Genomic DNA, 27,582 nt, shown 5'->3' with positions numbered 1-27,582 from the left:
CCCCTACCGTTTTCCCTCCCCCCCACAGTTCCTATACGGGGCAGCTGTAACTTTACTAATTTCCTCAACACCTGTGTGAGTAGACCCCATTCTAGCTCTACAGTAGGGTCCCAAATTCCCAGGATGGGGCTAAGGGTAAAGAGTGGATATGGGTGCCCCTGGCTCCACCTCTGAAGCAGGGGACAAAGCTTCCAGCCATGGCTCAGGGATCTGTTAAAAAAAGAAACAGAGGAGAAGGTAAGAGGCTCATCTGGGGCGTGACTACGTCCCATCATCACAGTCCACCACTCAGGATAACAGGAACAGCACGCTACCCGGTAGGGGTGGACACTGCTGAAGGGCCTGGGGGGGTCCTATCTGGAAACTGCAACTCTGCTATGGCATTCTCCCTCTAACTCCCAGGAGCTGTCCCTCCCCCTTGTTCCACGTCTCCCCTGCTCTCAGACAGAGGAAGCAGCTGGGCAGCCAGCAGTGGGCACGGTTGAGAGATGCTACAGTGATCAGGGCATGCAGTACCTGGCTCAAAGTTGAAGTCCAGGCCCTCGCCCCCATCCATGAGGTCACTGATGATGTTATCCATGTCACACTCCAGGTTCTCCAGATACATATCAAGATCGAGATCCTGAGGCATTCTGGCTTGGCTTGTAGATTCAGTAGAGGGTGTGGGCATGGGAGTCCCCAGGGCCTTGGGGACAGGAGCACCCACCATAACTGGAGGTGGTGCTATCATTGGAGGTGGGGGAACCAGACCGCTGGGGCCTGGAGCCTCTGGGGGCTTGGGGCACAGGCCAACTCCCGTGGCTACTTTACTGGAGGAAGGTATCCCCCCCAACAGCAGAAGCGTGGGAGCCTGGGACAGAATGGGATCCACTGGGGTCATGAGGACATCGGCGGGGGGCGGGGGGGTATCTGAGGTGAGCAGGGCCTCCAGGGACTGGGAGCTGGAGAAGCACCCTTCCCCCACCGCCAGGGGCCCCTCCACTGGGCTGAAGAGGGCGCTGCTGTAGGTGTGTAGGGCGCCCGGAACCCCAGGATGCTGCAAAGAGAAGCCGGAGAGACTACTCCGAGAGAGCAGGGAGTGGGGAGATGTTAGATTGAGCCCATCCAACAGCTCCAGATCTTCCTTCAGAGGCGGCGGGATGCCGCCCGCATAGCCACTGACGGAGGCAGGCATCTCCTCCCCCGCCAGCACCTCGGCCTCGGGCCTCAGTGGGGACAGCCGGGTGCTGACCGTGCTGGCGTTGGAGCTGCTTCGTGGACGGAAGGCGGTCCACACATCGGCCTCCTCGCGGTTTCGAGAGCCAGGGCTGCCTGACCACTTAGCGAAGTGGCCGGCGGGGCTCTTCGGGGTGGCGCCTTCGGGTGGCGCCGGCAGCACGGCCGGCTTCTTCTTGGGCGCCTTGCTGCGGCCCCGGAGCAGCTTGCTGCTGCTATCCATGGAGGCGGCCCTGCGGCGGGGCGCCTTGCCGCTCTTGCCCCCATCGGGGTTCAGCATCCACCACGAGCTCTTGCCGGTAGCCTCGTTGTGCACCTTGATGAACTTGCTGTGTAGGGACAGGTTGTGGCGGATGGAGTTCTGGAGAGGGCAGAGGCGGCAGGAAAGGGGCATGAGTCCTGGACAGGGGGGGTCAGTGGCCCGCAGTCCGGTCTCAAAGGATGCTGGGCCGCAGCCACAGCGTTCCTGGAGACTTGAACCTTGTCACATACAGGGGGGGGGAATAGGCTCGGGTGGGGGTGGGTTGGGGGGTGGGGAGGAGACCACACACGCGGCTCCCGCGGGAAGACAAGCTGCTCAGCCTCAGCTCCAGACTGCTCTGTGCAGGGCGCCAGACCCAACCTGAGCACCAAGCGGCGGCAGACCGCAGGGTGCCCACCCTGGAAAAGCTCAGAGCATGAAACTGCTCCCCAGTTTCTGGGGGGCTGTCTGGGGCTGGGGGGCATCACGGAGACACACTCCTGGTTCAGCAAGCACTAGGCTGGGATGGGAAAGCACATTCCACGGCTCCACCCCTTTCCTTGAGTGCAGGCCTGGGTGGAGTTCTCAGGACAGTGGCGCAACCCCAGACCAGGACTGACCCACCCTGTCCTGAGCCAGTTCTCCCAACAGGCTGAGGGGCTGGAACCTCCATGCAGCTGGAGCTCCGCTCCCCGCAGGGCATTTGGGTCCCAACTCTCCAGAAGATTCGAAGATTCCTTTTTTTTCTGATTTCTCCCAATTCCCAGACACACACCCTCAACTACATTCAGGCCAGGCTTCTCACTGTGCCTCAAACACACGAGGCACATTCCTCTCTCCCTCCCTCCTTGTCCGGGGCAAGAGCTTCCCTCTGTAAGTTCTTCTGGTCCGTCCAAGCCAAACCTAAGTCTCCTCTCTTTAACAAAGTGCTTGCTTGACTCTTGCAGCCAAATTTATTGCAGAGTATTTTAAATCTCTTCCACACAATTTTCCCCAATCTCTATTGTGTCTTTGACAGTTTCACAGAATTAGTCCCGACAAGTGTAAGTGCACAGGACACAGATCAGGTCATCTATTGAGGCGGTGCCCCCCAGTTGTGTGCCTCTCAGAGTGCCTGGCTGCAGATACATAATCAAGCTCCCAGTACAGAACGGACTCTCTCTCGCCTGATCGGTGGATGGTCCCCAGGTGCTAGCAAGTCCCCTTGAGGCCCCGTTGGCTCCTGAGTGCCTTGGATATTAGGAGTTACATGTTGGCCCTTCGTCTCTCTGCTGCTGATACTCTGCTGGAGATAAGTTTTTCCCCCAGTGGCCCAAGGCATGGAGATTGGCCGATTCTTGAACCTCTAGAGCAGCTTTTTTCTACTGGCTGCCCCAGGCTTGTTACGCCATCCTTTTGTGCCCCCCCAACCTCCCTTCTCTTTCCTACCTCCATTCCCTCACTTCTCAGGAATTTGTGCATGTGATCTCCAACCTTAGGGACACCTGACCTCCCACATGGAGCTCCTTAGAGTTCCAAAACTCGGGAGAAGCCCAGAAGGGCTTGGAGCAACTAGGAGGCTGAGGCCATGGACAGTGAAAAATCACTTCATGTGTTCCTGACTCCTCTACATAAGGAGACCCTTTGCCTACAGAAAGATGCTTAAGAAGCTTCTTGTTCCAAGGCTCTCTAGCTAAAGAACTCCTCGTCTTCCTGGGACCCTACAGTAATGGCACTTCGCCTACTCTGGCTACGTTAACCCTCTTACTTCCTTCAAGGAACCACAGTGGTCCATGCAGCCTGGACTCTTAGCAACTGAGGACCACCAAGACCTCTGGTACCATGATTCTTCCTTTACATCCTCTAACTCTGGGTCTACTGAGAAGGCCCATTCCTTTCCCTACTACTCGGTACGCATGAGGCCCAATTCTTCATCCCCTCTTCTGTAGGTCTTGGGAGTGGTGCACAGTACAGCCACCTACCTGGAGAGGCCAGCTCCCTAGGAGCCTATCATTCTTACCTGTTGGAAGGGGGGTGACTGCTAACTGCTACCCAGGCCACCTAAACTAAGTTTTCTTGTTCTAAGTGGGTGCCGCCCCCTGGTGGGGTGGTAGTAACCTTGGCAAGTCACCAGTTAAGCCAGTTCAGGCATGAAGTCTCCTTGGAGTTGGGTGGGGATGGGAACTGCGGGCTGAGGGCCCAGAGGCCCCAGGCTCAGTGTAATTTGGCTTTGCCATCATTCCAATGAAGAGAATTGGACAGCATGGACTAGCAGCGAGAACATACGATTTACAGTTAGACCTGAGTTCAAGTCCTCAATCTGCTGATTTTAAGCGAATTTTCTAACCTTTCTAAACCTTAGTTTCCTAATATGTAAAATGTGGAATCCCAGAATTGCTGTGCAGATTAATCAACTATTAAAAATTAAAAAAAAACACTTTGTAATCTAAAAAGCCCCGTATAAGAGTGAATTACAAGGAGGGATGACACTCCCACAGCATAACCAACAACTCACGGTTATTTCTTCTACCCTGGAAAATGAACCTAAGGGAAAAGAAAAACAGCTGTGTAGGCTGGGTCCAAGGAAGGGAGCTCTTTATGAGCTGAGGCTGTGGTGTGGCAGTCTACCCAGAAATAGTGCCAAGGGTCTCAGTCAGCTGTCCTGTTTTCTGTTCTACCCAAGCCCTGGGGCTACTACAGATCTGATCCCTTGATCTCTTAGACCCAGGGAAGACCCTCTCCTCTCTCAACCCTCTGGACTCCCTTGTATGCTGACCTCACCACCTCTGGCGCGTACAAGACATTCAGAGGGGTTGAAGCTCCCCGATTCCGTGATTAGAGACCCATATTTCTTAAGACAAGTTTTCTAAGCATTCAGCGAGATCTTTCTTTCCTACAGTGTCTTCATGGATAGCCAAAGGAACGCTCAACCTCACACTCTAAAGTCACAGCTCTCTCTCCCCCTCTTTTTTCCTTCATGATTAGTATTCCTCAACTTTCCTCCCAAAGTTGGATAGCCTCTTACTAGAGAGAGTTTCCTGGCATTATCAGATAAACGGAGGCAGGTAGCGGCTCCCAGCCCTTTTTTCAATTGTGAGTAAGATAAGCTACTTCACCTCATGAGTATCACTCTTTTCAACTTTTGCCAACTCCACTCCGTCTCCTTGGGTGGAGGAGTTCTAGAACAGAAGCTCTACCCTTAGGGATTGGGAGGCAAGGACGGAATCTAAGTAATCCCACAGAAATGGGAGAAAAGGTGTTGGGGTGGGAGGTGGGGGCGGAGGGAAGACTAGGTTTATGTGGAGAACCCACACAGCTCCTGCAGTACATAGGATAAAGACTTCTCTGTGGGAATAAGTGTTTGGGGCAGCCCAAGCCAACACTTGTGCTGGGAGTGTTGAGCAGTGAGCAGAGAATTCCATTTTCTCCAGGGCAAGGACAGTGTCTTATTCATCTGTGATCATCCAGCATCAGGCACTGTACTCTGCCTTAAGTAAGTGTTTGTCTAATTGACTATTGAAGGTGAATCTGTGGGGTGGGGGGTGGGGTAAAAGTGGTCCCAGAATAGCAGTAAGGAGGTAGGGGGCCCACGGGCAGGTAAGATAGTTTTGGGACAGAGGTGAGGGGGTCAGAATTACCTTCCATCCTGCCGAGCTGTTGCTGTCACCCTTGTCCTTGAAGTAGGGCACAGTGCGGACCATCCACTCATAGATCTGGGCGAGTGTCAGTCGCTTCTCCGGGGCGCTTTCAATGGCCTGGCTGATGAGCTCTGCATATGACTGATTTCCCCAGGCATTCCGGCGGGAGCCTCCCTTCCGAGGACCTGTTACAGCCCCCAGGATCCCGGTCTGGGGGCCCCCTGCCGGCTCTGGGAGCTGGGAGGGCAACAGGATTGATTCTGAACGACCCTCCGTGTGTACCTTCTCTCCCAGACCTGGCTCCACCTCGCGCGGCTCGGGCAGCTGAGTAGCAAGATCTGGTCGGGGCAGGGGCCAGGTGCAGGAGCGGGGACGGCTCTGGGGTTCGAAGTCGGGGTCGAGGTCTGTGATCGCGGCAGCCTCTGTGGCTGAATTCGCATTCCCTGGATCCATACGTGGAGCTGGACCTCTGCGCCTCAGCGTTCAGAGGAGCCTGCCACAGTCCCTCACGATGCCTCCCCCCAGGGGGGACGCACCCAGGGCCAGGAGGCACATCCCTGTCAGTCCTCAGAAAGTCTGCAATTTCCCCGGAGTCCCCGGACCCTAGTCCCCCCGTCTGTCCCTTCCACAGAACTCTGCTTCTGTTCGTGACTACAGCCTGCAGCCCCAGAGCTCTGTGCGAGACACCACCTGTAACCTCCGCCTGGCGAAGGCGCTTCTCCTCCAACCTCTCACTCGGCTTCCTGCTCTTTTAAACCCGAGCCACCGGAGCCCCTCATACTTGGCGCTCCCGTCTGCGAACGTCCCCTTGCTGCAGTTCCCACCCCCTTTTAAGTTGCTGTCCCCCGGACACTCCTCCCAAATTTCCTCCACCCTGATCACTGCCCTCCCCCACGCCCCGCTCCCTCGCGTCACTTGCCCCTCCCCTGGCTCCCCCTCCTCCGTCTCTTCTCTTCCCTCCACTCTTAGGAGTGTCCACGTCCCCTCGACCCCAGCCTCTCTTATTCCAGAGCCAATTCCCCTACCAATCCCCCCACCCCCCGCCCCCCGGGTCTTCCTTTTGTTTTGCTCGGAGCTGCAGCCCCGTCCTGACGTCTCTGTTTACCACTCGCTGGGGCAGCCATCTGCGCACGCGCCTGGAGAGCCAGTTGGGAAACCGAGTTCATCAGGCGTGCCACCCCGTTCAGGCTTGGGGACTGCGTTTCCCGTCGTGCTTAGCGGCCAGAAGCCCGATAAGGGCGGCAGGGGGACGGCGTGGCAGGATATCGGGAGGTGGAACTTTATCAGAGGTGGTTGCGAATTCTTTATCTTTCCTTGAAAATCTTCCCCCCCTCCTTTCCCCCCTTTCCACCTCCTTCCTTGTGACTCAGGGTCACCTAGGTGACCAGGTGGAGAGATGCTAGACTTTTCCTTCTTTCAGTTAAGAGAGGGAAGAAGGAGAAAATGCAGTCTCTACGCGAGGCAGACCGAGAAACCAGAAGCGAAGAACTGACCAGGAAACAGGCTGTTCTGCCTGTCGGGGAGTTGGGGGCGGCCTTGTGTAACGTAAACAAATGGTTAGTTGATGGTAGTGCGTCCTCCACCCCTCCTAATCCCCCCTTACTCAGGTCACACTGACGGTTTGGTCGCTGACCAATCAGTGTTCTCCATTGGCTCTTCTGGCCTCGGGGTAAAGATTGATATCCTTAAGGTACCCACCTCCGGCGCCTTCACTTCTTCTTCCAACAGGCCCCAATCTGAACTCCTTTCTTTGTTCCTGCACCCACACCCCTATCCTTTCTCTGGCTACTCTTATCTCTAAATTTGGTAAATGGTTGCCCTGACCCACCGAGTCTCCCAAGCTAGACTTACCCCTCACCTTTTCATCTTCCTAGCTTCTCACATCCAAATCCCTTTTCAAGAGTTTATTTATCACTGGATTAAAATCCAACGTCATCTTAATCGAACTAATTACCCTCACCAATATTTTCCTCACCACAGTGCATGTTTAATACTGCCAACAAAATTACCTTTCTAAGACACTTTCTGGATAATAATAGCTAAAATGTATGGTGTGCTATGTGCCAGGCACTGTCCTGATCGCTTTACATGCACATTAGCTCATTTTCTCTTCATCAATCCTGTGAGGTAGGTACCACTATTATCCTCACTTTATAGATGAAGGCACTAATGGTATGAGATTTAGTGACTTGCCCAAAGTCACACAGCTAGGAGGGAGAACTGGGACTATATCGCTTATATGTGATCATATAATTTCCTTGCTTAACACTTCCTTTGATTTCCCTCATTGCCTATGCGCTCAAGTTCAGACTCCCTAACAAGGCATACAGCTCTCTTCAGAGCCCGGCCATTTCCCAACTTTTTTTTTTTTTTTTTTTTGCATTTTTCTGAAGCTGGAAACCGGGAGGCAGTCAGACAGACTCCCGCATGTGCCCGACCAGGATCCACCCGGCATGCCCACCAGGGGGCGATGCTCTGCTCCTCTGGGGGGTCACTCTGTTTCATCCAGAGCCATTCTAGCGCCTGAGGCAGAGGCCACAGAGCCATCCTCAGCGCCCGGGACATCTTTGCTCCAATGGAGCCTCCGCTGCGGGAGGGGAAGAGAGAGACAGGGAGGAAGGAGAGGGGGAGGGGTGGAGAAGCAGATGGGCGCTTCTCCTGTGTGCCCTGGCCGGGAATCGAACCTGGGACTCCTGCACGCCAGGCCGACGCTCTACCACTGAGCCAACCGGCCAGGGCCTCCCAACTTTCTTGCTGCATCTTTCCCTGGGCTCACTAAGTTCCAACCAGTCAGAATTTTCTGGTTTCGTGGAAATGCCACCCCCTTTCTACCTTTCCTGGGCTGTTCTCCCTCTCATCACCTTCATCCCAAGTCTCTTATTCTGGAAAACTTCTATTCAGCCTTTCCTATTTCTGTCAGGTGCAGTCAGCTCTTTCTTTTCTGAATTTTCAACCATTTCATACAGGCTTGTGTTATACAGCACAAACCATACTGTATTGTAATTATTTGCTTATATGTATGTCTCTTCCACTTAACTGATCTTGAGAGCTCAGACCAGTTTTATGTAGCTCTGTGACGCCAGCTTGGGGTCACATACAGTGGTAGACATTTAGTAAGTGATGTTCAAATGAATGGGATCAGGAACTGAATGACATTGCACTTGTACATTTGATGGCTTTTTTATAGATTTTTATTAATTTTAATGGGGTGACATCAATAAATCAGGGTACATATGTTCAAAGAAAACATGTCCAGGTTATCTTGTCATTCAATTATGTTGCATACCGATCACCCAAGGTCAGATTGTCCTCTGTCACCTTCTATCTAGTTTTCTTTGTGCCCCTCCCCCTCCCCCTTCCCCCACAGAGGAGCAGGGTCAGAGACCTTTGCATGGGCTGTGACCAGAGTCTCGGTGTGGTCCCTGCATCCTGAATATCAACAGCTTTTTAATAAATGTATCATATGTATTTTATGCCTGTCCAAGCCCAAATTGTCCTGTTACATGGCAAGCTCATAGGGGTTGGGTGTGCAATTTAACTCCTAGCATTATTTGCAGTGTTGCTTGACACGTACTGCGTTGTGGTGACCAGGCTTTGCTCCTGTCGGGAAGGATTTCCACACAACCTGGAATTTTTCAGAGGCAGCAGCACACAGGGCCTTCAAAGTCATATTAGTCTACTCATGGTAACATAATCATCTTGGCTTTACATATTCCTGCTTCCTTGTACTCCAACATGCAATGGTCCTTCCTTTGTTGTGAAGAGGGTAAAGACTTACCAGACCGTGTATTTCTATCTGAGCTCCAGACTAAAGAGATGGGACATAGTTGTTCACAATGCCTACAAACATTTCCTCTGTATCCCTCTCCCTCCTGCCTGGAGTACTTGGTAAAGGCTGCATGAGTGGTGAATTTGGTTAGGAGAGACCCTGGTGGGCACTAAGTCACAAGGAGCTCTCTTCTAACTGAAACAGGCATGGTGGGAGATCACGCAGAGCTGCTGAGACAGGGAAATGGCAGGGCAAGGCAGGCACCTGCCCTGGCTTGAGTTATATCTTGCACTGTCGCCCTTTGTGCATTTTTTAGAAAATGTCCACCTTTCCACCACCTCTTGTCCATTACCTCCTTACATTTCCAACTCAAAGCTCAAAACTTAGGTGCTCTTGGAAACTTTCCCAGACTGGTCCAACTTGACAGATCACTTATCTACTTTGTATCTCCTGAACCTCTGTGAACTCACAGTTTGTATTCTTTCATTTTGTGCTTGTGGTTAACATGGCTTCTCATTTCATGAGGGCATAATTGTTTCCCCAGCTAGATTGTAAATGCTGCAGTCAATCAACAGATGGTTATTGAGCTTTTACTGTAAAGATGAGAATATACCTTGAAACTCTGGACAGATAAAAATGACCATAAGCCATAGGACCAGATGATTTCAGAAGATTGAGTTGAAGGGGCAATGGAATGGTAAAAACACTACAACTTAAAAGCATGTGCCTGGAGAGATCAGGGTTGTTCCCCTTATTACTGTGGGAGTGCTAGCATATACATTAGTCAAGAAAAAGAGTTAGCAAGGTGGCCTTAGAGAATAGAAGAGACAATAGTGATAAAGAGGACTAGTAGAAGTCCTCCCGAAACCACTGTAGTCATAAATTATGAACAGATATGGCAGGACATGGCAGAGTGGGCACAGGCCTTTTTCCTAGTCACAGTCCCAGAGTTTGTGGTCTCAACTGGCTCCCCATTCACCACTTGTTTTTTTCCTTCCTCTTGAAGGGCACAGGGTTTGGCTTTCTTGCCTCTTTACTGCCACCGCCCATTCTTCTACCTGGGTGCCACCCCCCAAGCCTGCTGCCAAACTGGCTTTATTAATTTGAATTGAGACAGACGTTTCCCCGCTTCTTTTTTACCCTGCCCAGCTCTGAAAAAACACACAACCCCCACCTAGGGTTTGTACAGGATTTTTGCTAGTGCCTACAAGGAAAGCTCTGAAAAAACACACAACCCCCACCTAGGGTTTGTACAGGATTTTTGCTAGTGCCTACAAGGAAAGATGCAAAAATTAACAAAAAGCACTGAGAAAGTTCAAGGAATCTCAGAAAGCACCACCTCTACTTGTGCCTGGTTTTCACAGACATGTATAAAACGTACATTTTTAAATTTTTTTATTTACTGATTTTAGAGAAAGAGGAAGGGAGAGAGTGAGAGAAATATTGATTTTGTTGTTCCACTTACTTAGACATTCACTGGTTGATTCCTGTGTGTGCCCTGATGGGGATCGATCCTAAAACCTTGATGTATTGGACATGCTCTAACCAGCTGAGCTACCCAGGCAGGGCCATGCATATTTTTAGTAACCTTCTTTTCTAAGTCCTTCCTTATGTGTTTCTGCAGAAGATTTCTAGTTCTTCTCTTAGAAGCCAGTACCACCCTCTGAACTCTGTTGTTTTTATTTATTTATTTATTTATTTTTATTTTTGTGTTTTTCTGAAGCTGGAAACGGGGAGGCAGTCAGACAGACTCCCGCATGCACCCGACCGGGATCCACCCGGCATGCCCACCAGGGGGCAATGCTCCACGCATCTGGGGCATCGCTCTGCCGCAACCAGAGCCATTCTAGCGCCTGAGGCAGAGGCCACAGAGCCATCCTCAGTGCCCGGGCCAACCTTGCTCCAATGGAGCCTTGGCTGTGGGAGGGGAAGAGAGAGACAGAGAGGAAGGAGAGGGAGAGGGGTGGAGAAGGAGATGGGCGCTTCTCCTGTGTGCCCTGGCTGGGAATCGAACCCGGGACTCCCGCACGCCAGGCCGACGCTCTACCACTGAGCAAACCAGCCAGGGCTTGAACTCTTTTGTTTTTAAAAAATCTTTTCAGTTAGTAAATACTTATTAGGAGCCTACTGATTTTTTTCCAGACACCAGGCTAAGTGCTTTTATGTCAAGTGCACTGAAGTGGACTGAAGCTCCAGTGAGATTTGGTTTGGCACCATTACGCAGCTCAAGGCAACATTCAGTCCCTACTGGGCCCTAGAAGTCCTTCGGATGCAGTGAAAAGAGCACTCGATTGAGTCAGGAGATCTGAGTCATTCTCATAGCTCCCATCACTAGTTGAATGATGATAAAATGACACTACTATTAATAACTAACATTTATTGAGTTTTTAGTATGTGTTAGGCACTGTACTAAGTTCTTTACATGAATCATCTGATTTAGGCCACACAAGAAGCATGTGAGTTAAATGCTGTTACCGTTTTGTTTCGCACAGGTGAAGGGACCTAGTGAAGGCCCAGAGCTCCAAGCGGTAGATCAGAGTTACAAATCTAGGCAGGCTGACTCCGGAGCCTCCATGAGTCAGTTCACCTCTGCTGGCTTTGTTTGCTTCAGTTGTAAACTGAGACTGTTGTACTCGATATCTCTGAAGTCTCTCCTAGCTCCAAAGGCCTAGCTATCTCCTGTGATCTTTTGGCCTTAGGCTGCTCTGAGCTTTCACTCGCCCCCACGCTGATGGCTCCTGGCCCCTGTAGGAACAGGGGCCGCAAGGCCCCATCTCTCAGGTTTTGGCCTCCTCCGAACTGACCTTTGAGCTTCTCCCAACAGGTCTCCATGGTTCCAACGATTGAATGTCGTACTGGCGAGATGGTTACTGGAGTTATTAACCAAAAATTTTCCACTACATGAAAATATGCTTATGTTTTAAAATTACATGAAGAGAGAATATGCCCATAATCTTGTTTAAAATACATTGAGAGAAGATAGGAGAAATGCCAAAAACTGTTAACAGTACTTATCTTTTTTTATTTTCTAACTTTCTTATAGTTCTCCAATTTAATATGACTGTGTATAACTTTTGAACCGGGAGAAGGCTTTATATTTTGTCTCGTTCTATAAGGGATATGAGACACTTTACACCCCCCCCCCCCCGGCAAAGAGTACAAATGTCATGAGATTGTAGAAATGGAATATCAGAGGCACAGAAAGGAAGAGGAAGCTAATGTGCTGAAAACTAAATTCACCTTTTGGGGCAGCCAGGGGAAAAGGGAAACAAAGTAAAATACAGAACTCTTGTTATCAGAAAGAAAGATATGTAGCAATTCCTCAACAGAGACAGATTTTCCTGTCACTAAAGTCTTTCTTCCCCCATTGAAAAGACTGGGCTGCAGCAAACAAAAATTTTTGAACAAGTAAAACCTTTCTAACCCCATTGCCCTCATTCAATTTTCAATTTTGCCTATCAGCTTTCAGTTCTTGTCCACAGACACAAATAATTTTACATGGCTGCAGTTATAGTCTGTATGCTGGGTCGTGTTCTGGTTTTTTTCAATGAACATGTCCTAAACACATTTTTATATTTAGTCCTCCAGAATTATAATTTTAACAGCTACAAAATGGTCCATTGCTGGCACTGAATTCCATAAAAAAAATTTCTCATGTGGGATTAACGTAAGGAACAATGTCCTCAGTAAGTTTCATAGCACACACAGAAGAGATTTTCATATTACTTTCTTGTAACTACCCTGGCTAAAAGCCAAGGGTGTAACATTAAAGCCTTTTCTGCAGGGGCTGAGCTAATATGGCTCAGGCGTGTAACTTTCTGGTGTTCTAACTTGATCTGAGACACAACTTAAAATGCCACCTAAAGGAGTGGATAGATAGAATGTCCCTTACAATATATTCCATAAGTATCTCTTCTCATAGCCAATTTTTTGATGAGACCCTCAGAGGCTGATAATACTTATTCTCTGATGAAGGCCAGAAATATTGCTATGCTCTGTTGTTGACTGAGGCAGGATCCATATGTTTTGGAAGCCAGATGAACAGGTGGTTGGGTGACAGGGTTTACATTCTGTCTTGAAAGTTGAGAAGCCTGACCAGGGCTATTGCCTGCATGGAAGTCTAGTCCATATTCCCACGAAGGTAGGGTGCAGGTGAAGCCTGCTTTTTCCTAGGAAGCAGCTTTTGGGTCTAAACAGTTTTCAAAAGTCATCACCAGTCAGGTGGCCTGAGAACAAAAAGGGAAGGTTCGTAAATATTCCGAAGGAAACTTTGCTTTTAGGAATTGTAGGCTCCTTGTGTGCCTGCTGGTATGAATTGGTTGCAGAATGGGCTTTTTATATTGGAAAGTTGAATTTTGGACACTGTCACTAAGGACAATTAAAAACTTTTACAGAAATGATGTTGAGCTGTTATTTATGACACAAATTATATACCAGAACCAATTGCCTCTTAATAACTATACTTCATATGTGATAAACTAGTTAACAGCATCAAGGTGGATTCATTGTTTTTATTTAACATTTTTTATTTTATTAACATTATAGCCACAAGACAAAAACATAGAAAAAAATAGAAAAATAGAAGAAAATAATTATCCACAATCCAACTACCTTATCACAATTATTTTCAGGGCTCGTGTACTTCCCTTATTTTTTCACCATCATATTTTTATATATCTATAGTCATATTGTATATATAATTTGAATCCTATTTTAAAATTCTAATTATACAGGTAAAATGTGAATATATATATATATTCATTTAAAAATTTAGACTATTACAGAAAAATCTAAAGGTCCCATTTATCCCTTTTCACCCCCATGAATTTACCATGGTCATAAGTTTGGCATGTATTCTTCCAGATTTTTATTTATTTTTCAGTTTATTATTGATTTGAGAGAGAGAGAGGAAGAAGAAAGAGAGAGAGAGAGAGAGAGAGAGAGAGAGAGAAACATCGCTCTGTTCCTGTATGTGCCCTAATTGGAGATCAAACCCACAACCTCTGTGCACTGGGACAATGCTGTAACCAACCAAGCCATCTGGCCAGGGCCCAGACCTTTTTAAAAAATTAGTATTACATAGGAAAAATGTAGTATTGTTTTGTGTGCAATAAATTGTTACATTCAGCAACTGACTTCTTTTTTTTATTTTTTATTTATTTTTTTATATATATTTTTTGTATTTTTCTGAAGCTGGAAATGGGGAGAGACAGTCAGACAGACTCCTGCATGCGCCCGACCGGGATCCACCCGGCACACCCACCAGGGGCGACGCTCTGCCCACCAGGGGGCAATGCTCTGCCCCTCCGGGACGTCGCTCTGTCGCGACCAGAGCCACTCTAGCGCCTGGGGCAGAGGCCAAGGAGCCATCCCCAGCACCCGGGCCATCTTTGCTCCAATGGAGCCTTGTCTGCGGGAGGGGAAGAGAGAGACAGAGAGGAAGGAGGAGGTGGGGGTGGAGAAGCAAATGGGCACTTCTCCTATGTGCCCTGGCCGGGAATCAAACCCGGGTCCCCCGCATGCCAGGCCGGCGCTCTACCGCTGAGCCAACCGGCCAGGGCCTCTTCTTTCTTTTTTTAAATATTTTTTTGAGAGAGAGAGAGGAAAGGAGAGAGAAAGAGAGAGAGAAGCATCAACTTGTTCCACTTAGTTGTGCAGCCATTGATTACTTCTCATATATGCCCTGACCTGGGCTCAAACTGGCAACCTCGGCACTCTGGGCTGATGCTCTATCCACTATATCACTGGCCAGGATAGCAATTGATGTTTTTCACACAAAAGTGTTTTTGAGATCTATTCTCAAAACATCTAGTTCATTCCCTTTAACTGCTGCACTGTATTCCATTTAATGGATAAACCATATTTAGCCATTCCCTGAAGGAGAAGTGTGTGTGTGTGTGTGTGTGTGTGTGTGTGTGTATGTGTGTGTGTCAAGAGGGCTAATAAGTCTGCAAAACTGCTTCAACTTCCGGATGTTACTGGGCACAGTAATGCAAAGAGACACCTGAAGTAAGAAAAAAGTAGGTCACTTTAGATGCAGATCCAGAGATGCCTGGTCCCAAATAACAACACTGTGAGTCTAGGCTTAACAGTGCTATCCCGTAGGACTTTCTGTGACAAAGGAAATGCTTTATATCTGCACTGTCCAATACAGTAGCCATTAGCTACACGTGCCTGTTGAGCATTTGAAATGTGGCCAGGCAACTTAGGAGATGAAGTTTAATTTGATTTAAATTAATTTAAATTTAGTCACATGTGACTACTGTATGTAACTACTGTATTGGGCAGAGCAAGACTCTAGCACGGGGTAATGGAAGCCACAATCTTGTACACTACAAGTTACATGATTGGGAGCTCTAAGACGATTGTGCCCACCCTATAAAAGTCAATGGATGATGCTAAGATCTTGTATTGGTCCTTTTACATGTTCTTCTTTTAAGATTAAGTCTCCTTGTTCCTGGTTTCCAGATGGGTTAAAATATGGGTTATCTTACGGAAAAAACAAGGTTGCTAGAAAGCTTGTCTGTGTGGGAAATGACCGTACTCAAACCGAACCATGTCGAAATTCATTTCTAATCCCAACACCCTCACTTGACATTTAATAAACTAAAATCCCCCATCAGCCATCCTACTAGCCCAGTAAAAGTTTCAAGGATGACAGAAGTAGTACACAAAGTCAAAAGAATAGTATACACATCTTACAAAAATGGTCTTGGCTATGAGCCAGCATTGTTCAGGGAGTTGAGTTGTATGTCATAAATGGGGTTTAGACCCAAAGAGAACTTATCTACTTTCTTGTTTACCATAAATGCCTCTGGGCTCCCTGAATCCCCATCCAGATCCCCTTTATCACTCAGAAGGTTCCTGACTGTCCCACATAGCCTGCTAAATCTTTAACTCACATAGATAGGCTCATGGTTATGCAATTTGCTTCAAGAGTAGGCTCCAGAATGTCCAGATCTGGTGTCCAGTTGATCTTCCCTGGCAGGGTCAGGCAGATATGACAGCACATGTGAGCTGAAGAAATACACATCTGGCCCCCGGGAGAAATAGTGAGGCGTAAGGCGCAAATATGCACTTAATACAGATAATAATAAAGTAACATAAAAAATGTGTTAACTATGCCTGTTATAAAAATCCACGACTATCTCCTCTTTTTCATATGGGCGCCAGTGTATGAAAAGATACATACCTATCTTCTTGTCTTTCGCTCTCCTTCCCATTTCCTGTTCTTTTATGTTTACTTTCTCTGATCTCTGCTTAGTCTCTCCTTCTGCCTCTGGCAGTCTCCACTGCTGATCCCCTTTTCCTGAGGTCATCCTCCCAGCATCCTTCCACATGGTCATGCACTCACTTAATCCACGACTGGTATCAGGTCTTTGAGATGTAAGTTCAAGAGAAAGGAGACTTAAAAACAGTCCTGTTTTACTTGTGATTGTGGTCTAGTATACCAGTGACTTTTACCTACCTCGAGACTTTCTATTTTAAACCTTTAAAAAAGTCCCCCCAACCCACTTATTAGAATAATGCATATTTATGAAAGAAAAATTATAAAATACAGAAAAAATTACAGCACCAACAGTTCTATCACCCAATAAAAATTACAGTTAATATTTTACTATATTTCTTTCCAGTATTATTTTTCCCTTCTACATATATTTTTAAAAAACATTGTTATAATCACACTGTATGTATAATTTTGTATTTTTGTTTTTTTCTCCCACTTAACGTATAAGGATGTTTTCAAATGATCACACAGGTTCATAAATATAACTTTAGTTCCTGCATAACATTCTATCAGTTGGATGTACCATAGTTTAATCATTTCCCCCCAAAAAACTAGCCATTTATTTTGAAGTAGTATTAAAATGATTTTCACAAGCATTCATTGCCAGGGATCTATGTTTTTGTCCCAAAACAGTAAGTGCTCATAGAATCCCAGGAAAATAATAGTTCAATGAAAGCTGCAGTTTTTCAGAGACAGTAGATTTCACCATCAGGTTTAAGAGAGTATAATAGCAGTGAATCTTACAGTAGTGTCAGTACCTCCCTCTACGTGACGACAGCCTAGTGTAATAGAAAGAAAAAAAAATACTTTGGAACCAGAATTCTTTCCTTTTATTCAATACATATTAATTGAGTGCCTATTATATGTCAGAGACTGCAAATACACCAATCAGGAAAAGAAAGTGCATGCCCTCAAGGAGAATAGAGTATAGTGGAGTTCACGGGCAATCAAACAAGCAATTACATACACTGTAATAAATGCTGTGGTCAGGGAAATAAGGGGGCTATAGGTGTATAAAAGAGGAGAATTTAACTCAGACTTAAAGGATCGGGAAGGCTTCCTGGGTGAAGTGGCATCTAAGCTTAGGTATGAAGGATGAAGAGGAATTAGCAAGCTGAAGTCTGAAAGAGATGCTGTGTGTTCTAGACAAAGGGAACATCACTCAAGAATAAAGTCTTAGCCTGACCTGTGGTGGTGCAGTGGATAAAGCGTCGACCTGGAAATGCTGAGGTCGCCAGTTCAAAACCCTGGGCTTGCCTGGCCAAGGCACATATGGGAGTTGATGCTTCCAGCTCCTCCCCCTTCTCTCTCTCTGTCTCTCTCTCCTCTCTAAAATGAATAAATAAATAAGAAAAAATACGTTAAGAATAAAGTCTTATAAGCATGAGAGAGACTCCCTTTTATCTGAATATGTCTTTATTTGGCCTTCGTTTTAAATATTTTATTGATTTTTTTGGAAAGAAGGGAGAGAAAGAGAGATACAGAGAAGGGGAGGGAAGAGCAGGAAGCATCAATGCGTAGTTGCTTCTCATATGTGCCTTGACGAGGCAAGCCTGGGGTTTCAAAGCCGGGACCTCAGCATTCCAGGTGACACTCTATCCACTGTGCCACCACAGGTCAGGCTATTTTGCCTTTGTTTTAAAAGAATATTGTTATTGAACATAGAATTCTGGGTTGGCAGTGATTATTTTCCCAGCAATCTAAAATTGTTTTCCTACTGTTTTCTAGTATTCATAGTTTCTGAGGAAAAATCTATTGTTATTTGAATCATTATATGCAGTGTGTTGTTTTGCTTTTGCTGTTTTCAAGATTTTCTCTTGATCTCTGGTTCTCAGCAGTTTGATTCTGATACACATAGGTACAGTTTTTTCCATATTTATCCTGTTTGGGCTTTGCTGAGCTTGAAACTCTAAATGTATGCCTTTCACTAAATTTGGGAAGTGTTCAACCATTATTTCTTCCAGTGATGTTTCTGACTCCATTCTCTTTTCCCTCTTTCTCTACAATTACATGTATTGTAGACCTGAACATTGTCCCTCAGGTCTGTGAGGCTCTGTTCATTTTTTTCAACTCTGCCCCTTTTCAATTGGATACTTTTTATTGCTATATCTTAAAGTTCACTGACTCCTCCTGTTAAGTCCATCTAATTTACTTAAAAATTTTAGATACTGTGTTTTTCAGTTCTAGAATTTCCATTTAGGTTTTTTTTTTGCATTTTTCTGAAGCTGGAAACGGGGAGAGACAGTCAGACAGACTCCCGCATGCGCCCGACCGGATCCACCCGGCACGCCCACCAGGGGCGAGCTCTGCCCACCAGGGGGCGATGCTCTGCCCCTCCGGGGCATTGCTCTGCCGCAACCAGAGCCTCTCTAGCGCCTGGGGCAGAGGCCGAGGAGCCATTCCCAGCGCCCTGGCCATCTTTGCTCCAATGGAGCCTTGGCTGTGGGAGGGGAAGAGAGAGACAGAGAGGAAGGAGGGGGAGGGGTGGAGAAGCAAATGGGCGTTTCTCCTATGTGCCCTGGCCGGGAATCGAACCCGGGTCCCCCGCATGCCAGGCCAACGCTCTACTGCTGAGCCAACCGGCCAGGGCCTTAGTTATTTTTTATATTTTCTATTTCTTTCCTGAGATTTCCTATCTTTTCATTCATAACTGGTGTATTTTTCTCTTCTTATGGAGCATCATCATCTCAGAGTTGGCCTCTATTAATTGTCTTTTCCCATGGAAATGGGTCACATTTTCCTGATTCTTCATATATTGAATAAGTTAGAGGGTTTCCTGGACATCGTGAATGCTATAGAAACTCCAGATTCTGTTATATTCCTCAAGAGTGTGGATATATTTATTTCAGCAAGCAATTCACTTGGTTAGATTAAAACTAAAAACTGTCTTTCCAATGATGGGTGGCGGCTCAAATCTCTGTTCCATTCTTTTAGTCTTAGATGGAAGCTGCTTTGAGTCTGCCCTATGTATTTGTCATTCAAGAGAAGTCTTGGGGAGAATCTATGTAAATCATTTAGGGCTCATTTTCTCAGGATTTTTTCTGAGTTATCCCCTCACTTTCTTGAGACCCTCATTGCCACAGGCCCTGTTGTCTGGTTCTTCAGGCTAAAAAGATGAAGGTTTTCTAATATAGTTTAAATAAGTATGGCTTGTGACTGCAGCCTGCCCTCAGGCTAAAGCCATAAAAATGGGATATTTGCCCCATGCTGTTCCCTTATTCCAAGTTCCAACCTCCCTCCAATATCTGCCTGCTTTTGTTCACTCTCTGGAGCTTTCAGGGCTGTGCGTGCACGTGTGCATGTGTGTATGTGTATTTTGTCAAGAGTTTATAGTTCTTATCTATTGAGAGTTTACTGCATCAAACAGAACAGAACCTGTGATAGATTCTCAGATGATCTTACTTCATCTATTTTGGGGAAAATCATAACCCTCAACTTCTCTCTTTTCACCTTAACATTTCTCTGCATTGTCACCCCATATTTCCCTCTTGCTTCAGAGAGGGGGAGGTGCCTTTTTTTTAAAACTTTTTCCCCTTTTTCCCATTACCTCCTTTTTGGGGGCAGGGATTATTATTCATCCATCCATTCATTCAGTTATTCAACAAATGTGTATAAAATAGGCATTGTGGTAGTCATTAGAGATAACAAGAATAAGTAAAAATAAGAACCTACTTCACTGAGACTGCTCTTTCCAAGGTCATCAAAAGTCTAGCGTCTTATTCACCAGATCAAATAAGTTTTTCTCATTCTTATGCTAACTTCATTGCTCCAACCTCCATAGACTCTGAGCAGCCTCTCTTTAAAATTCTCTTTTGTCTTCCAGTTCTCTGACCTCATTGATTTCTCCTGTCATTTTCAAGTGGAGAAATTCTCAAAGACTTTGTCCTTGGCTTCTGTCTTCTCTTGTCCTTGGAAGTATTACTCAATCTTAGTGTTTCAACTACAACTTCCACACCCAAGACTCCCAAGTCTTTATCTTCAGCCCTGACCTCTCTCCTGAGATTGAGACTTGAATTTATGCTGTGTTTTTGTTTTTTTTTTACACTGGTTGGCTAACAGTCACGCTAAACTGCACGTAGTCAAAATTCAACTCATTATCTAGCCCCTGAACCTACTCTTCCTCCTGTGTGTCCTATTTTGGTTAATTCCTGATACTGGAAACATATAATTAAATAAGAACTGATCATGGCTGTTGCAAAAAGGATTTTTTGCATTGGGTGGGAAGTCTGACAATAGGGAAAGCTCTACAGTCCCTTCCAATTCTGTGATTCTGTTATGTTCCCAGCACAGCTCTAGCCATTTCTTTCAAGGGGATAACTATCAAATTGGGGGAGAAAACAGTGGAGAGATAACTAGTCCTGACTTCAAATGCATCAGGGACTCAGAGAAAAGAGTGTACCTTGAAGTAATAAGAGAAGGCTAAGCTAAGCTCTTCAAAGCACCATTATTCTCTACACACTGTCGAAACTCCATCGACTTTTGGAATGATAATTATTATTAATGTTTATTGAGTACACCTTGAGTGCATAGTTCTTCACTAAATGATACAGAGTTAACAAAATTTGATGCAGTTTCTGACCTTTTTCAATCAATCAGTCAACCAACAAATATTTACTGAGTGCCTGTTATTTGCAAAACACAGTGCTAGGCATTATAGGGGAAGCAAGATGCAAGAGAAATACTAGAAGTCTTACTCTCTTCCCTTAGAGAATTTACAGTGTGGTTGGTAAGAGGAGACATAAATGCATGAAAACCTAATTTAGAATGCAAGTCAGAGCCAAATGAACATTACAGACAATAAATCTGTAAAAAAGTTATTGAAGTACAGATCACTGTACATTTGGATGGATATGGAGGCTTATGGTGGAGGTAGGACCTATGCTGGGCTTTGAGACTAAAGACCAAAGAGATGAAGAACATCTAGGCAGGAGAAGGAAGCTACACTAGAATGTTACTGAGCAGTTGGTAATGACATTCTACTCATTCCCACCCTGTGCATTTTTTTTTCTTTGGTGGGGCTTTCTTTCTTTCCTTTTTCTTTTTCTAATATTTTCCCATCTTGCTTCCTTTATGGTGGCATACAAGGCTAAAGGAATCTTCTGCAGAGGCAAATTAAAAACCTGGACTCCAATACCAGACTGTCTGGGTTCAAATCCTGACTTTACCACTTATTAGCTGTGCGATTTGGGGCAAGTTGCTTGATCTGCCTGTGCCTCATCAATAAAATGTAGATATAAAAATAGTACCAATATCATAGGATTGTCCTGAGGATTAACTGAGCTAAAATATATAAAGTGCTTACTTAAAAGAGTGCCTGGCACATAGTAAGTGTTCAATAAATGTTAGCCTTTATTAAGAAAGGAAGACTGGCTAATTACAACATTATTATCTTTCTAGGTCTTATTGTTACTAGATAATTCAGTATATAATTAACCTATATGGAAGCTGGAGGCCAGACTCTTGTCAACTAAAGAGTTAGGTCTTTAGCAACCCTTGATAAGCATGCACAGACACTGACAAACTTAGATCACACCACTTTTTCCCAGATTGCCCTGACCCCTAGGCAATCTAGAGATACTATAGTAAAAGAAATCAATCACTAACTTAAGTAGAAGAACATTTCATTAAATAGGGAGGGAACTGACAACTTTCAGAAAGGGTTTAGTTTAAAGTACAGACTGTCCCAAAGGAGGTGCCAGGTGAAATTAGGGTTGAAATGAACTTCAAGTAGGGAAGAAGCCCCTAATGGTAGTAGGCAGCTGGATGGTGTGCATGGAAGAGAGTGCGCTCCACACAAAGGCTGCTCAACTCTGGATCCATATTCCCTGTAGTACAGGCTGTATGTCATGAGTGCTGCTCTCTGGTGTTCCTCACAGCACTGCCTCTTACACTCAAACCCTCCCCTATTCTCTCCCTGCAGTTCCAGGCCTCTGCTCCCAAGAACACAAAACAAGATTATAGGGGCTTTTGATTTGTTATTTCTTTAGGACAGTCTGAATAGAGACTAAAAGTTCTTGTCAGTATGGTTGCATAACATTGAGTTGGAGGTTGTGCAACCTCCTTTGGAAAAATGTAAGGGCAGGAAGATGGATAGGTGTCTGATTAAGGTACAGTAGTGCCCGTGGGCAAGAGGATGGACGAATGAGATTTCTTCCATTTTAAGGGGATACTAAATTTCTATCTCATATATATTTTGTTTCACTCTGGATTCTTTTGGCAAAGAATGAACGTGGTCAAGGAAACCCAAGAGAGGAAAATGGCATTGCCTACCTCACATTCTGATGTTACCTGTTTGCCAAGAGATTTGATTCAACTATGTTTTTCTTTTTTTGTTGTGATAGTTGAGGTACAGAGGATAATTGCGCTTTGCCAGCCTCACTTGGTAACTGTGCAGCTCCCTGCCTCTCATGAAAAGCAAAAAGTAGTGTGTGTGTGTGTGTGTGTGTGTGTGTGTGCACGCGCGCGCGCACGTACCAGCTGGTGACAGCTGTTATTTTGTTATTACTGCAATGGATTTAATTAGCCCAGTACCCTCTACTTTCCTCTCTCCACACTATGAAATCTTTCTCTTAAAAAAAAAGCCGTATATTTACACCTCATTGTGAATTTCACTTGCACAATTCTCCTACAGCTATTTGATTTTAAGCCTTATTCCTTTACTTACTTGTATATTCAACTTCTCACTTTCTATGAAATCTTCCTCTCCCGCTATTAAGCACAGTTATGTCTCTTCCCTCGCTAACAAAGAAATCCTTTGACAAGGCATTGCCCTCTAGCATTCCTTTCTTAGGCAAGCTTCTCAACAGAATGGTGACTGCTAGATGTTTCCACTTCTCCCCCAATTTAGTTCTTAATTCACTACCATATGGATTCTACCTCCAGTGCTCTCCTGAAACTGCTCTCATTTAGGTAATTGTTAAACTTAGTGGAGTTGCTCAGGCCTTATTTGACTGTTCTATTATATTAAACACTGTTGACTTGTTCCCTTTGGAAACAATTTTTATCTCTTCCTCTCAGCTTCCTCTTGTCTCCTTGTTGTTTCTTTCTACCTCTCTGACCACTCCTTGAACTCCTTCACAAGCTTCTCTTCCTGGACCTATATTTAATCTTTTTTTCTCAAGGGAAATAGTTTTATTTATTTTCTTATTAAAAATAATATATGTTGCCTGACCGATGGTGGTACAGTGGATGAAGTATTGACCTGAAATGCTGAGGTACCAGGTTCAAAATCCTGAGGTTGCTGACTTGAGCGCAGGTTCACTGGCTTGAGCCCAAAGATCACTGGCTTGAAGCCCAAAGGTCACTGGCTTGAAGCCCAAGGTCACTGGCTTGAAGCCCAAGATTGTTGGCTTAAGCCCAAGGTCACTGGCTTGAGCAAGGGGTCACTGGCTCAACATAAGCCCCCAGGTCAAGGCACGTATGAGAAGCAATCCATGAACAACTAAAACAAAGCAATTACGTGTTGATGCTTCTCACTCTCTCCTCTCCCTCTTTCTTAAAATCAATTAAAAAATATAAGTTCAATGTTTAAAAAATTATAAATAAAAAAATCTATGACCAAGCAGTGGTGCAGTAGATAGAGCATCAGACTGGGATGCAGAAAACCCAGGTTTGAAACACTGAGGTCGGCAGCTTGAATGCAGGCTCATCTGGCTTGAGTGTCAGCTCACCAGCTTGAGCACGGGGTCGCTGGCTTGAGAGCGGGGTCACTGGCTTGAGCTTGGGATCATAGACATGACCCCATGGTCACTGGCTTGAGCCCAAGGTTGCTGGCTTAAGCAAGGGGTCACTCACTCTGCTGGAGCCCCCAGCCAATGAATATATGAGAAAGCAATCTGTCTTCCTGTCTGTCTGTCCCTATCTGCGCCTCTCTCTGTCTCTGTCCCTGTCACACACAAAAAGTCCAATTATAACCTCACCACAAAGTGGTTAGTAACCACTGCTAATATTTTGACTTATAAACTTCTAGTCTTTAAAAATTATAATATATACATCATACTCAGTAATACAAATAGTATCATATTACAATATTTTTACCACCTTTTTCTTTTTTTTCTTTCTTTTTTTTTACAGGGACAGAGAGAGAGAGAGTCAGAGAGAGGGATAGATAGGGACAAACAGACAGGAATGGAGAGAGATGAGAAACATCAATCATTAGTTTTTCGTTGCGACACCTTAGTTGTTCATTGACTGCTTTCTCATATGTGCCTTGACCGCGGGCCTTCAGCAGACCGAATAACCCCTTGCTCGAGCCAGTAACCTTGGGTCCAAGCTGGTGAGCATTTTGCTCAAGCCAGATGAGCCCGCGCTCAAACTGGCAACCTTGGGGTCTTGAACCTGGGTCTTCCGCATCCTAGTCTGACACTCTAGCCACTGCGCCACCACCTGGTCAGGCACCTTTTACATTTTTTCATGTGCAGCATTTCATATCAATAAGAGAACTCCAAATTTGACCATTTACATGAGAGACTTTTTTTTTTTTTGTATTTTTTTTTACAGAGACATAGAGAGTCAGAGAGAGGGATAGACAGGCAGGAACAAAGAGAGATGAGAAGCATCAATCATCAGTTTTTCGTTGCAACACCTTAGTTGTTCATTGATTGCTTTCTCATATGTGCCTTGACCATGGGCCTTCAGCTGACCGAGTAACCCCTTGCTTGAGCCAGCGACCTTGGGTCCAAGCTGGTCAGCTTTGCTCAAACCAGATGAGCCCGTGCTCAAGCCAACAACCTCAGGGTCTCGAACCTGGGTCCTCTACATCCCAGTCCGATGCTCTATCCATTGTGTCACCACCTGGTCAGAAGAGAGACTGTGTTTTATGATGGAAGTGACTGAGATACAAAGTCTCATATGAGACTCATAGACCCCTCTACTTCTTTTTTTTTTTTTTTTTTTGTATTTTTCTGAAGTTGGAAACAGGGAGGCAGTCAGACTCCTGCATGAGCCTGACTGGGATTCACCCAGCACGCCCATTGGGGGTGATGTTCTGCCCATCTGGGGCGTCGCTCTGTTGCAACCAGAGCCATTCTAGTGCCTGAGGCAGAGGTCACAGAGCCATCCTCAGCACCTGGTTCAACTTTGCTCCAATGGAGCCTTGGCTGCGGGAGGGGAAGAGAGAGACAGAGAGGAAGGAGAGGGGTAGGGATGGAGAAGCAGATGGGCGCTTCTCCTGTGTGCCCTGGCTGGGAATCGAACCTGGGATTCCTGCACGCCAGGTCGATGCTCTACCACTGAGCCAACCGGCCAGGGCGACCCCTCTACTTCTTCACAAGACTTGTCATGTAAACAAATTAACCAATTAGAAAAAATGGCTACAAAAGTATTACACTGTATAAAATGAACAATTATTTACTGGTAAAGACAAGATCTGTATTTTGGTATCTTTAAATGATTATCTGATCATTTTCTCAGGATGAATTATTATAAGTGAAATTTATAAATCAAAAGTTTTGATGATATGAAAATATTTTTAAAATAGAAAAAGTACTAAAACATAAATGAAAAGAAAATGAAGAACAATTCTCCTTGCTGTCTCTGACTCCTGTTTTCCAGTTTTGCTCTCCAGAGACAACCAGTATTACAAGATTCTTGAGGTCAAAGGTTTTTAAAACTACATACTACCAATTTGCCCCCCAGAAAGATTGTACAGATTTACACTCTCATTGCCTTTATTCCTTCACCAGTTTTTTTAAACTATTTTTTTCATTTTTTATTTTTATTTTATTTATTCATTTTTAGAGAGGAGAGAGAGACAGAGAGAGAGAGAGAGCATAGAGAGAGACAGAGAGAGAGACAGAGAGAGAGAAGGGGGGAGGAGCTGGAAGTATCAACTCCCATATGTGCCTTGACTAGGCAAGCCCAGGGTTTCGAACCAGCGACCTCAGCATTTCCAGGTCAACGCTTTATCCACTGTGCCACCACAGGTCAGGTCCTTCACAAATTTTTAAATCTTCTCTCCTTGCCTCTTCACATTTTTCTTCCACACTGTGTGCTGACTCCCAAATCTCTATCACACCCTTGAGCTCCAGGCCAGCATTTCCAGCTGCCCGCTGGACAATCTCTATCCGGATGTCCTATAGACACCCAGATTTATCTAAACTGAGCTCATTTTCTTCCCTCCCAAACTTACTTTTCTTTCTGTAATTCCAACGTTCAATGTTCGTTGGTGGTACCAGCATCCACCTAGTTACCTAAGTCAGAGAAACCTAGGGGTCATTTTCAGTTTCCTGCCTCTCCTCTCAAATAGTAATAATAGCTAGTAGTTACTGAGCACTTATTATTTGCACATATTTTATTTCACTGAATTCTTATATGAGCTCCAGAGGTAGCTTTCAGTCTTATCATTTCCACTGTACAGATGAGGAAAACTGGATAACTTGCTCAATGTTATACAGTTAGGAAGCAGGGCTTTAAACCACTGGTCAGGTAGCTTAAGTCCATAGCTCACATGCTTAAGTCCTATACTATATCTAATCTGACACAAGTCCTATTTTATTTCTTCCATCTCAGGCTATCTCTTCCCTTTACTCCATTCCCTGTCACTGCCTATTCCGAGTGTTATTGGCAATACTGTCATAGTCCCATTCAATTAAAATGTATCTTCTATGTTGCCTGCAAAATAATACTTTTAAAACACAAATCTGATCATGTCTTTTTCCTGTGAAGATGCTTCAGTGGCTCCCTATTGCCCGCATCATAAAACCAGAGATAGTTTGCTTGATATAGAAGAATCACCCCCATCTGCCCATCCCTAGCCAGCCTACCTCTCTAAGAACTTCCATTACATTGCTTTAAAATAATGCTTGACCAGGCGGTGGCGCAGTGCATAGAGCGTCGGACTGGGATGCAGAGGACCCAGGGTCAAGACCCCAAGGTCGCTAGCTTGAACGCGGGCTCATCGGGTTTGAGCAAAGCTCACCAGCTTGGACCCAAGGTCGCTGGCTTGTACAAGGGGTTACTCGGTCTGCTGAAGGCTCACGGTCAAGGTACATATGAGAAAGCAATCAATGAACAACTAAGGTGGCGCAATGAAAAACTGATGATTGATGCTTCTCATCTCTCTCTGTTCCTGCCTGTCTGTCCCTATCTATCCCTTTCTCTGACTCTCTCTGTCTCTGTAAAAAAAAACACACACACACACACAAAACAAAAAAATAGTATGCCCTGGCCGGTTAGCTCGGTTGGTTAGAGCATCGTACTGAAATGCAAAGGTTGTGAGTTCGATTCCTGGTCAGGGCACATACAGGAACAGATCAATGTCTCTGTCTCTCTCTCCCTTCCTCTCTCAAAAATCAGTAAACAAATCTAAAAAATATATCATACTGTAGTCCTGGCCGGATAGCTCAATTGGTTAGAGCAGGGGTCCACAAACTACGGCCCGTGGGCCGCATGCGGCCCCCTGAGGCCATTTATCCGGCCTCCACCGCACTTCCAGAAGGGGCACCTCTTTCAT

At 45.6% G+C, this 27,582-nt stretch overlaps 1 protein-coding gene across 1 annotated transcript; it reads right to left on the bottom strand.

Annotated features, from left to right (window-relative positions):
• Nucleotides 1-18: 18 nt before the first annotated feature.
• On the bottom strand, nt 19-5,996 carry FOXO4 (forkhead box O4). The gene is made up of 3 exons (XM_066249600.1): nt 5,074-5,996; nt 517-1,576; nt 19-210 (listed from the first exon to the last, which is right to left on the bottom strand). Exons 1-3 carry the CDS (start codon nt 5,524-5,526, stop codon nt 203-205), a joined length of 1,521 nt encoding a protein of 506 aa, XP_066105697.1. The 5' UTR covers nt 5,527-5,996; the 3' UTR covers nt 19-202.
• Nucleotides 5,997-27,582: the final 21,586 nt, after the last annotated feature.

Source organism: Saccopteryx bilineata, chromosome X (genome assembly GCF_036850765.1).
Source record: "Saccopteryx bilineata isolate mSacBil1 chromosome X, mSacBil1_pri_phased_curated, whole genome shotgun sequence".
NCBI classification, from domain to species: domain Eukaryota; kingdom Metazoa; phylum Chordata; class Mammalia; order Chiroptera; family Emballonuridae; genus Saccopteryx; species Saccopteryx bilineata.
The sequence above is the reverse complement of the archived record's forward strand: the minus strand, read 5'-3'. Positions and strand labels throughout refer to the sequence as shown.